The following is a 12821-nucleotide window of genomic DNA, read 5'->3' as shown; positions in this document are numbered from 1 at the left end:
TGGTTTGGTCCTTAAGTTGTCTTAAGTCTAAGTAAATGAGAATTGAAATGAATGAATGTCATTCTTCTGTAAAGCTGAATAATGGCACTAAGATTACACATAACAGTCAGTTTCGGCCAATAAGATGCACTGGCTGTGTGAGCACATTTTGGCAGGTGGGGATTAATGCAAAGCTTACAGCAGCTACTGCAGAGACATACTGATGTCTGGGAAATGTAGGTCCATCCTTCTTCAGCTTGAGTTCACTGAGAAGTGGAAAACGAGACAGGTGCCAATCTTCATATGTGGGAACCTCATAACCAGTGTAATATTGTAATAAACCAAATGCTTGGTTTTCATTCGCCATGATAAAGTAAATGAACAGAAACAAGAGCTTGAAATATCACCATGTGTGATGATTCTGATAGTATTATCTTTTTTTAACTGAATTACTGAAATAACTTTTGATGCTGTTCTAATATATTGAGATGTACTTGTGATATAAATGTACACATTGTCCAGTTTAGATAACGACACAGAAATCAGCTAATTCAAACTAGAAAAGAACAAAATGTGTTAACATGTTTCTAACAAACTTCAGTTCTTCATGCTGAACCAGGTAAATCTTTGTACCCGTCCTGTCCTTGTTCCAACAGTGGATGTACCAAAGGTTTCTGTCTGGATATGATATGTTTATGCTACGGAAGAGGATTAGGGCCACTGAAAAAAATAAAATAAAAAAAATTCTGACTTTAATCTCAGAATTCTTCAGCTCGAGTTCACTGAGAAGCGGAAGACTTCTCAGTGAACTCAAAGACTAAAGTCTGATTTTTTTTTTTTCATTTTTCCAGTGGCCCTAATCCTCTTCCGTACTATACAGACCCACATAAAACTAGACCTGTTGGAAAATTATGTAAAAGAGGCTGTTGTAGTGTATTCATTAGCAGGCTGGGTCAAAGTCCATCACTCAGTGGGCACTGCATGGTGCAATGAGGAAATAATATTAATAATGGTCATGGTTAAATAGAGGTCTGCAGAAACACACTTCCTGTTTGTATCAGCAATAAATAAAGCAAAGTGAATGAATATAAAAACCAGACTGTGAGACGGTGAATTCAGAGATGTAATGCATGTGAATTAAATCCGGGCAGAAAGTCGAAACATGCAACCAGGAATAAGCAACCAAAAAGACTGGGAAGCTGAAAGGAACAGCTGAAAAATCAGAGAAATGTAATGTAATGATTGACAGCAAACATCTTCTGACATCTTAAATAGATCAAATCTGTAGTTGTCCAATATTAGGAAAACCTACTAATGCCATTTTATTGCTGAATGTTGTTTGAAGTTAATCCACACGTCTTCTACTCTTCCCAGACTTTCTGTGACTATCCTCCCATAACGCTCAGTCTAATCTGTCCGAGTTGCGAAGGCTGCAGGAACGTCCATCCATTCAACCAATATAATTAATAAATTAAAGGGATGCAGAGCAAGACTGTGTGACCTCTGAAATTAGAGGTGCAAATATTTTAGTTTTCTGGCTGATGATTACTGATCTTTAAAAAGTTTGACCTGCCAATTCCGATTTTGGCTGATACTGACTTTTTTGTCGTAAATTTTGCTATATTATTTATTTATGTCGAACATGATAGTATAAAATCATGCACAAGAACAAGGAATGCAAAAGACATATTTTTGTAACACAGTAATCTTGACATGCTGGAAAAGGAGTAGGAAGAAGTAAGAACCTTGTGAACTCCTACCCCATAAACTCATATATTTTCAGATGGACCCTCATTAATAGATCAAATCAAAAATAAAAATAAGCAGGTTAATTAATTTTCCATTTTATCTGGGTTTACATATGTCCAAGTATAAACATGCATACATCCATTCCCACACACTCATATGGGTTAGCCTCAATTTACATATACATTAGTGCCATCTCTCACCCATATTTCTATATCTTGTGAAAATGACCTCCTTATATTTCCTTTTATGAAATTTTGACTTTGTTTCAACTCCTCATTTAACTTGCTCCATAACTTTACCCTGTGAATTGAAATACAAAAGCTCTTTCTTGTTGTTCGTAAACTACGAATCCTTAAGTTGGAGTGACCCTTTACGTTATATCCCCCTTCTCTCTCAAAAAACATGCTCTGTTTGAGCTCAGGTAGCATTTTATTAGATGCCTTACACATAATTGTTCACTATAGATCGGACACACCGATGGGTGAATGGTTTGTCCTTGACAGAGATACTGAATGTTAAGGTGTCAGATGCTACCTGCCAGCACAACCCCAGACTACGCTGCACAGGTTCCTGATCTCCACTGAAATCCAGGTCTTTGATTCCTTCTGCATGGTCCTCAGGAGGGAAAGCCTTCATCACAGCTGAACTGTTAGATGCAATCTTGTGCAGGTGAAGATTGGACTCAGACAGGGATGCGTGGGTCCTCTGAAGGAGATCCATGGCTTGTGTATCAGATGGAAGAGACATAAGTCCATCATCGACGTAGAAATGTCTCTCCAAAAAGTGACATGTGTCTTCACCATGGCAACGTGCTCCTGCTTCAGCAGCTCTTCAGAGACCATATATGGCTACAGCTGGGGATGGTTTGTTGCCGAACACATGGGCTTTCATCCTGTAATCGATAATGTCTTTAGTCATGTCATTGTCTCTGAACCTCAAAAAGTTTCTGTGGTCCTCCCTTACATGAAAACAATTAAACATCTGACGGATGTCAGCTGCAACAGCTACTCTCTGCTTCCTGACTAAGCAGGACCCCAAGTAAGCCGTTATTGAGATCTGGCCCTTTGAGCAGCACACTGTTCAGTGAAATTCCCTGGTGCTGAGCGCTGGAATCAAAAACGACCCTGATTTGCCCCGGCTTTTGAGGATGGTAAACACCGAAGAAAGGTAAGTACCAGCACTCTTCATTTTCTGCAAGGGGTGGTGCTATCTCAGCATGATTGTTTTCAAATATCTTCTTCATAAAGCTCTCAAAATGTTCTCTCATCTCTCCTTTTTGGTTGAGCGTGCGGCACAAGGAGGTGAGGCGCTTTGCTGCCTGCTCACGGTTGTTTGGCAGCCTTGGCCTGGGTGCCTTGAATGGCAGCGGAGTGACCCAGGTATTGTCTTCATCTCTGTACACTTGGGTCTTCATGGTCTTTAAAAAGACAATATCCTCATATGATGGTGCTAACTTATTGTCGTTACCAGTTTCAGTAAACACAGTCTTTCCTATGCTTTGTTCTCTTTGCTCACTTGACAGTGCAGTGGTGCCCCAGGGGCTCTCCCCGCCGTAGCTTGCTCTCTCTTGAAGCTGTATTTATGCATCACATGATGTCATGTAAGATGGTCGACCACCAGGCAAAACAGTGGTTTTGTGGCATGATACACTTGACCTGTGGGCACCTTGAAGACACACCTCCCCGACTACTACCCAGCCAAGGTAAAGCTTCTGAGCAAAGGGAGCATTCACTGGGCCACTTTGTGCACTTGGAACACATCCCGCCCAAGCAGGAGCAGTATCTCTGCTCTGGGATCAATTTCAGGGATTTGCGAAGCGATGGACTGAAGATGAGAGTGATGAAGAGCTGCAGCTGGTGTAGGTATTTCATACCTGTTGTTGGGTAATTGGTTGGATTCAATCAACGGTGGCAGAACTATACATTCTCCTCCGTTTACTGGTTCAATACACAGTCCTGCAGCTTTCCTCCCTGACAGGTCTGTGAGTCCTGAACATGTCTTCAATGAGTAGGGAAAAACCTGACTCTGGATGTTGAACATCTCGAACAGTTCTGACCTAGCAAGTGAGCAGTTGCTTTGGTCGTCAATTACTGCCTCTTTGGTCCTGAAGAAACACTCTGGTGAGGCATATTTTGGCACAAGACATGGATGCTTGGCCTTCACCACAAACCTCTGTGCAGTGGCTACTTACAGCGATGTTGTTAGAATGATCTTCTTCGACTTCGCTGACCTCTGATGTTAAAGTAGTCTTTAACTCACTTGAAAGTGGACCGGGATGCATTGCTGAGATGTGGTGTTCACTGTTGCATTCGCTGCATTTGGTAAGAACTTTGCAGTCTCTTGCAATATGGGAACAGGATGCACAGCATTTGTAACAAATCCCACAGTCTTTTAAAAACATTTTCCTTTCTTCCAATGTCTTGGCTCGGAAAACTTTGCACTTCTTCAGAGGGTGGGGTTTTTTGTGGATTGGACAATGTTTACTTGGGTTGTCAGGTATGGCAGGAACAGCAGAGCCATTTCCCTCTTCAAAGTCTGTTTTTTGCACCGTTACAGGAAATTTTGAAGCTGTGTGTTGCACAAATGACTTAGCTTTTACAGTAGGTTGAGAACTGCTGGGAACAGCGAAACTGGGATCATTTCTGGTACGGGCTTCATTACTCACAAATGAAGCAAAATAGCAGAATGGTGGGAAACGACCATAATGCTCTCTCTTAAATCTTGAGCCCTCTGTTATCCACTTCTCAAGGAGATTGTGGGGAAGCTTTTCTAAGACTGGACTAATTCCTCGAGCTGTATCCAAGAAATCTAATCCAGGAAGATATCCATCTTCTTTTGCTGCCTGAAGTTCTAATAAAAGATCTCCCAGCTCTCTTAGCTTATTGTAATCCCTGCTGGAAACTCTGGGAAATGCATCAAGTCGTTTAATGAACTTTCAATCACTTCTGGTGCAGCGTAGCACTCATACAACCTGTCCCAGGCTTTCTTGAGAGCTGCTTCAGGGTTACTAATGTGCATAAGGCGCATCCTCTTCACATGTTCTGCTGACTCCCTTCCAAGCCACTTTGTGAGAAGATCCAGCTCTTCACTTGCTGAAAGCTCTAGCTCTTGGGTTGCGTTAACAAAGGCAGATACCCATGCTCTGAAGCTTTCTGGTTGGTCGTTGAACTTGCTCAGGCCTGTGCTCACCAAATCCCGTCGTGCTAAATACTTGGCAATGTCAAACATTGAGTCTCTGTGACTTTGGGGATGTGAGCTGGTAACATTTGGTGATGTATAGGGCCGAGCTGCTGGATTAGGGTAGCGTGGATGTCTCAATGATGCCCTATCACGATCATCTCCTGTGGCTGGAGGGTAATGACTGGGTGTGGGTAGCTGCACATAAGCCTTTGAAGGTGTTTTCCTGTAAGAGTTCTGAAACATCTCCATGTTTTGACTTCCTCTGACTGGCTCATGTGTGACGTTGGTGCTCGATACTTTCTCTCTTGGAAAATCGTCCTTTGGATGTGGTATGTTGCTTAGGGAATCTTTACTTTGTAGGTCAACTTGATGCTTTGCTTGTCCTTCAATATATTCCAATGTGTGTTCTGCTGATTCAGCATGTATTGGTGCATTACTCCTTTGCATGACAGAAAAATGGCCACTATTACTTTCACCTGCCTCCAGAATGTCCGCTTCTGCATCGGCAGCTGCTGCCTCTCGCTGCAAGCTCAGGGACTCCAATTCTGCTTCCAATTTGACTTTATTCAGCTCAAGTTGTACTTCTCCCTTAAAGTAGGATGCGCGTGCACGTGCTGCTTCTGCTCTGACACTGGCTAACGCAGCCCTGCTGACCTGTGATGCAGACAAGCATGCTTCCTGTGCTGACTTGAGATGCACCGTCATGATCTTCCATGATAATTCCAGACTAAGTTTCGGCTGATTCTTCTGCCTTTTCACTGTAATGGTCTCGCTATGGTGTCTTGTACCAAAACTAACCATCAGCCAAACTCCTTTCACACGAGTCAGGATTAATTAGATCTTCCTTTATTTCCATGTAGAATGGAGTGAAACTGCCAAAACACAAACAACTCAGGATGAGCTCAGAGCTGCAAACAGAAGTGTTTTACATTCAGATACATACATTAGAAGTACAACTGATACAACAGCTACCTCAGAATGCTATGAGCTGCAATGTTACATAACGACCTAAGAAATCTTAGCAGCCTGCTAGTTAGCAATGACGTAGCACATAATCAAATCGCCCGCAGGCATTTCCAAAACTAATCAAACATAAATTCAATAAACAAGTTACTTCTTTTATCATATATTAACATAAAGGCTCGTTTTGAAGTATAAGCTGCTACTTACAGGCATTGCTTTGAAGAACTCGACCTGGAATGCGGCGTTCATCTGCTCTACCGCTAGCAAACAACCGTACTGACTAAATAACATCAAAGTAAGGTAGTTCCCTAAAAGTCCAACAGATGGCAGCAAAGCGCCATGCAAAATAAAACACCCACAGTTTACAGGACACCTTTGTATACCGCCCACTTATGGAGACAGTATAAACAAAGCAGTTTACAGAAACTCAAAATGGCATACAATGACGGAATGAGGATGTTGTTTAGGATGGGGAGATGGACTAGTGCTAGTCAAGTATTTGTTGGTATTGGTGTCTCCACTTTTCCTGCTGTCTTACGAAACCTTACGTTCAGATTTATGTGGAATGACATCATCCTGATACTAGCGGATATTGCACAAAGCTCAGTCAGGTTTAAGTCCAGAATGTAGAACCGCTGGCGGTCTAGCCTTTCTGTAAAAGAGTGACTTGTGTTTGTGATTATTATCTTTCTATGGACCCATTAGTGTCTTTTATAAAGCTGATGATGATGAATGCTGCTGTTGAACTGGTCATCAGTGTGATAGTGGCAACTGTCGATACCAGTAAAAAAAATTATCAGGATCAATGTCATTTTCAATATCTTGCTGGCAGGGGCGCTGTATAGGGGGGAAAAGTTAGGACAATTCCAAGGGCCCCTGGCCGACATGGGGTCTTCCCACAAAATAGTCTTTTTTGGGGGGACAGGGAGGATTAGAGAAATAGAAACCCCTGTATCCTGTTAATAACAAAATTAATATTAGTATCATGTTTTTAAATATTTTTATCAGTAAAATTAAATGTTGTCACTCCCAGGCCAAAGAGCACACATTCATATTTGCCCTGAACCCCCCTGGATCTGCATGAAATGGTTCGTTGCTTTAAGGTGACTGTGTTCAGCAGCAGTTGGTAGAAGACAAGAATGACTGTGGTAGTTACTATGCTGCCAAGAAAAATAATAAAGTCAGGTTTTAAAAAAATAGAGAGATAGAGAGAAAATTAATGTTCTCTATCCTCAATTTGTCAATTTGTAACCCAGTTCTTCTCCAAGAGGTGGGTAGACTGTCGATTATCAACCATTTAGCACAGTTAGCTTAGCTACAGACTGTTTGCCTCCATTTCTTTTAAAGAATGAAGGAACAAATCTACCAACATATTCATATATTTAACTTGCCCCTGTACCTTTTATCACACTTAACAACAGATGAGTCAGTCAGCAGCAGCTCTAGCCACCATACCAGCCTAATCTTCCCGTCCCAGTGATAAAGGTGAGCAACACTGTGTTCAGGGAATTACAGGGAATCCATAGAGATTTTTCCTGTCTCTCTGCTCTTTTTAGAATTACACAACAAACAATATTTAATACTGACAGAAATTCAAACAATCTCTATAAAAAGATCATAAAAAAATGGCCTCCTGTCAGTCCAGACAGTCCTACACAACATGGTGACAGCTTTAACAAATATGGAGAAACATATTTTTTAATTAAAGTTATATACTGCTGCTTGAACAAAATGCAACTTCATAGCATTTTTGAGAAGTCTTTATTGCTTTATGTATATTTTGCATGTTGCCTATGACTGTTAATAAAAAATTAAGCTACCTATTTGCATATTGTTTGCGGACTGTTGGATGTAAAATTCACTAGCTGTAAATAATAGCTATGTCCGAATTCAGGGTCTGCATCCTTCGAAGGACCTGGTCTACGTAGGTTGGGTCCTTTGAAGATCACGAATAAACGACGACCAGAAGAGAAGGGCTGTGAATTCNAAATGACAAAAATATGTGTAAATTGACAAAGTTCAGGTTATCCTGAAAAAAATGATACCACATAAGGCAATATTAATGGTTTTTATTAAGAAATAAAAGGTAAAATCAAAATTAGTCAAAAACGGCCATTTAGAACACAGACCCCTAAGGGCACAATGTCCCCCTTTTGAAGATTGCGATGAGGTTTGTTCCACTTGCAACGTTGCTGGAGAGAAGATAAGTACTCACTCCTCCAACGGTTCCAAAAATTGCTGGCAAGCACTCTTTTCCACTGACATCCAAATGAATCCGTTTGTAAACTCCCCACAGAGAGATGAAGCACCTGTCTTCTGTGTGAGAAGTATCGCAGGTATAAGTAGGAATGGCGATTCAGGGTCTGTCGACACAGTAATGAGTGGTCTGGAATTTATAATGGCTGACACCTCAGCCATCAGAGTACACAAAACATCGTGTGTAAGGTGAACATGTTCTTTTGCCAGCATGCCATCAGGATCCTCCGGGCAACCCCAATCATCCTCTCCCATGCTCCTCCCATGTGACTGGAATGAGGAGAGTTAAATTCCCAAGTGCAGCCATGTTATTTCAGGTATCTCTGGACACTGTCACCCTCCACCTTTTTCAGGAATCCAAGCTCCTTTCGTGCTCCGACAAAGTTAGTTCCGCAGTCTGACCTAAGATGTTTGGCAGGTCCCCTTATTGCGAAAAGTCTTCTCATAGCATTAATGCAACCTGATGTATCCAGAGTAGAAATGACTTCGATGTGAACTGCTCTGGTAGACATGCATGTAAACAGTAGAGCCCACCGCTTACTTTCTGCTTGGCCACCTCTTGTCCGTCTGGCAGTAACTGACCACGGCCCAAAAACATCCATCCCTATGAACGTGAAAGGTGGTGCTGCTGTCACGCGTTCAGGGGGCAAGTCGGCCATCTGCTGTTCCATGACTGTGCCTCTGAGTTTCCAGCAGGTGATGCAGGAGTGAATAATAGAGCCAATAAGTTTTTTACCTCCAATCCAAACCCGCAGCTCGAACGGCTCCTTCACTGAAATGACGCCCCTGGTGTTTTACCTGCTCGTGATAGTGACGGGCCAGAAGCATGGATATGTGGTGATTTTTAGGTAGGATCAGAGGATTTTTCACTTCAGTCTCCAGCTGAGCATTTTTAAGCCGGCCTCCAACCCTGATGAGTCCTGCTTCATCAATCCTAGGCTGAAGCTTAAAAAGGGGACTATTTTTTGGAACAGGCTTCCCTGTGGTCAGAGCTGTTATCTCCTCTGTAAAAGCCTGGTTTTGTGCTGATCTTATAATGATGTTTTCAGCTTGAATCATCTCTTCTGGAGGTCGAGGCTTATGACATCTGTGCCATCCTTTGCAACCATTTGCCTTTTGAACTTCTTGGTGTGAACGAGCAATGTGAATGAGAAAACTCACTGCTCTTAAAAGTGAGCTCAAAGTAGAGAACCTCTCAAACCGGTCAGCAGTCAAAATTCTTGTTGCTTGAGTTTGCATAACACAACATGTAACACTTGGTCACACCTCAACATCTTCATCTGGATTTACAAGCTCATGTGTTTGAGTTATCGCTTCCTCACCTTGATAGCGTTTGTGGAGGAAAGCCGGTCCAGAGAACCATATGGTGGAGGATAGCTGGGAGGCATGAACTGACTGGGATGCCATGTCTGCTGGATTCTGCTCCGATGGAATGTAGAACCACTGCTCAGGTTTACGCTGAATCCTGTTATGCACATATACATAAAATCGCCTGCTCTGGTTATGTACATAACCCAAAACATTACTGTCGCAGTAAAACTTCACTGCATCTGGTTGAAAGTCAATCTCACTGAGAATGAAGTCAGCTATTTCCACCGCCATCACGGCAGCACACAGCTCCAGGCGTGGAATAGTGGGCTCTGACTGGGGTGTCAGTCTGGCTTTCCCAAAAACGAAACCCACACTATTTGTCCCATCTTCACTTATGGCTCTGATGTATGCCACCGCTCCAATGGCTTTGGTAGATGCATCAGAGAAGACACATAATTCCTTCCGCACAGTTTCACATAGGGAATTACAGGTGTACATGCGAGGAATGTGCAGATGGCTCAGTTCTTGCAGAGAATCTTTCCAAGATTCCCAGCTTTGTCGCTTCACTTCGGGTAATGGTGTGTCCCAGTCGAATGTGTCACTGTTTAGCTCTCGTAGTAGAATCCTTCCATGTATTATGACTGGAGCAACAAACCCGATGGGATCAAACAGGCTGTTCACTATGGATAGGACACCCCGACGGGTGAATGGTTTGTCCTTGACAGAGATGCTGAATGTTAAGGTGTCAGATGCTACCTGCCAGCACAACCCCAGACTACGCTGCACAGGTTCCTGATCTCCACTGAAATCCAGGTCTTTGATTCCTTCCGCATGGTCTTCAGGAGGGAAAGCCTTCATCACAGCTGAACTGTTAGATGCAATCTTGTGCAGGCGAAGATTAGACTAAGACAGGGACGCTTGGGTCCTCTGAAGGAGATCTATGGCTTGTGTATCAGATGGAAGAGACATAAGTCCATCATCGACGTAGAAATGTCTCTCCACAAAGTGACATGTGTCTTCACCATGGCAACATGCTCCTGCTCTCTTCGGAGACCATATATGGCTACAGCTGGGGATGGTTTGTTGCCGAACACATGGACTTTCATCCTGTAATTGATAATGTCTTTAGTCATGTCATTGTCTCTGAACCACATAAACCTCAAAAAGTTTCTGTGGTCCTCCCTTACTCGAAAACAATGAAACATCTGACGGATGTCAGCTGTGACAGCTACTTTCTCCTTCTTGAATCTAAGCAGGACCCCAAGTAAGCTGTTATTAAGATCTGGCCCTTTGAGCAGCACACTGTTCAATGAAATTCCCTGGTGCTGAGCACTGGAATCAAAAACGACCCTGATTTGCCCCGGCTTTTGAGGATGGTAAACACCGAAGAAAGGTAAGTACCAGCACTCTTCATTTTCTGCAAGGGGTGGTGCTATCTCAGCATGATTGTTTTCAAATATCTTCTTCATGAAGCTGTTCTCTCATCTCCCCTTTTTGGTTGAGCGTGCGGCACAAGGAGGTGAGGCGATTTGCTGCCTGCTCACGGTTGTTTGGCAGCCTTGGCCTTGGTGCCTTGAATGGCAGCGGAGTGACCCAGGTATTGTCTTCATCTCTGTACACTTGGGTCTTCATGGTCTTTAAAAAGACAATATCCTCATATGATGGTGCTAACTTATTGTCGTTACCTGTTTCAGTAAGCACAGTCTTTCCTATGCTTTGTTCTCTTTGCTCACTTGACAGTGCAGTGGTGCCCCAGGGGCTCTCCCCGCCGTAGCTTGCTCTCTCTTGAAGCTGTATTTATGCATCACATGATGTCATGTAAGATGGTCGACCACCAGGCAAAACAGTGGTTTTGTGGCATGATACACTTGACCTGTGGGCACCTTGAAGACACACCTCCCCGACTACTACCCAGCCAAGGTAAAGCTTCTGAGCAAAGGGAGCATTCACTGGGCCACTTATTTGCTGTGTAACTTTGTGCACTTCGATAATATCTCGCCCAAGCAGGAGCAAGTATCTCTGCTCTGGGATCAATTTCAGGGATTTGTGAAGCGATGGACTGAAGATGTGGGTGATGAAGAGCTGCAGCTGGTGTAGGTATTTCATACCTGTTGTTGGGTATTTGGTTACATTCAATCAATGGTGGTAGAGTTATGCATTCGCCTCCGTTTACTGGTTCAATACACAGTCCTGCAGCTTTCCTCCCTGACATGTCTGTGAGTCCTGAACATGTCTTCAATGAGTAGGGAAAAACCTGACTCTGGATGTTGAACATCTCGAACAGTTCTGACCTAGCAAGTGAGCAGTTGCTTTGGTCATCAATTACTGCATATACCCTGATGGCTTTGTCTCTTTGGTCCTGAAGAAACACTTTAGTGAGGCATATTTTGGCACAGGACATGGGTGCTTGGCTTTCACCACAAACCTCTGTGCAGTGGCTACTCACAGCGATGTTGTTAGAATGATCTTCTTCGATTTCACTGACCTCTGATGCTAAAGTAGTCTTTAACTCACTAGAAAGTGGACCGGGATGCATTGCTGAGATGTGGTGTTCACTGTTGCATTCGCTGCATTTTGTAAGAACTTTGCAGTCTCTTGTAATATGGGAACAGGATGCACAGCATTTGTAACAAATCTCACAGTCTTTTAAAATCATTTTCCTTTCTTCCAATGTCTTGGCTCGGACAACTTTGCACTTCTTCAGAGGGTGGGGTTTTTTTGTGGATTGGACAATGCTTGCTTGGGTTGTCAGGTGTGGCAGGAACAGCAGAGCCATTTCCCTCTTCTAAGTCTGTTTTTTGCACCGTTACAGGAAATTTTGAAGCTGTGTGTTGCACAAATAACTTAGCTTTTACAGTAGGTTGAGAACTGCTGGGAACAGCGAAACTGGGATCATTTCTGGTATGGGCTTCATTACTCACAAATGAAGCAAAATAGCAGAATGGTGGGAAACAACCATAATGCTCTCTCTTAAATCTTGAGCCCTCTGTTATCCACTTCTCCTGTAGATTGTGGGGAAGCTTTTCTAAGACTGGACTAATTCCTCGAGCTGTATCCAAGAAATCTAATCCAGAAAGATATCCATCTTCTTTTGCTGCCTGGAGTTCTAATAAAAGATCTCCCAGCTCTCTTAGCTTATTGTAGTCCCTGCTGGAAATGCATCAAGTTGTTTAAATAATGAACTTTCGATCACTTCTGGTGCAGCGTAGCACTCATACAACCTGTCCCAGGCTTTCTTGAGAGCTGCTTCAGGGTTACTAATGTGCATAAGGCGCATCCTCTTCACATGTTCTGCTGACTCCCTTCCAAGCCACTTTGTGAGAAGATCCAGCTCTTCACTTGCTGAAAGCTCTAGCTCTTGGGTTGCGTTAACAAAGGCAGAT

At 43.0% G+C, this 12821-nt stretch overlaps 1 protein-coding gene across 1 annotated transcript in view; it reads left to right on the top strand.

The window, feature by feature from the left end:
* Positions 1-2875: 2875 nt before the first annotated feature.
* Positions 2876-12821, top strand: part of LOC106939825 (transmembrane protein 178B-like) — a 55919-nt gene continuing 45973 nt past the window's right edge. The window contains exons 1-2 of the mRNA XM_015022384.1: positions 2876-2895; positions 3014-3107. Of these exons, the coding sequence (XP_014877870.1) occupies positions 2876-2895; positions 3014-3107 (114 nt within the window). The remainder of the gene's footprint in view (positions 2896-3013; positions 3108-12821) is intronic.

The sequence above is a fragment of the Poecilia latipinna genome, unplaced genomic scaffold, assembly GCF_001443285.1.
Source record: "Poecilia latipinna isolate Pla-1442-1.1 unplaced genomic scaffold, P_latipinna-1.0 Scaffold2993, whole genome shotgun sequence".
In the NCBI taxonomy this organism is placed as follows: Eukaryota; Metazoa; Chordata; class Actinopteri; order Cyprinodontiformes; family Poeciliidae; genus Poecilia; species Poecilia latipinna.
The sequence above is the reverse complement of the archived record's forward strand: the minus strand, read 5'-3'. Positions and strand labels throughout refer to the sequence as shown.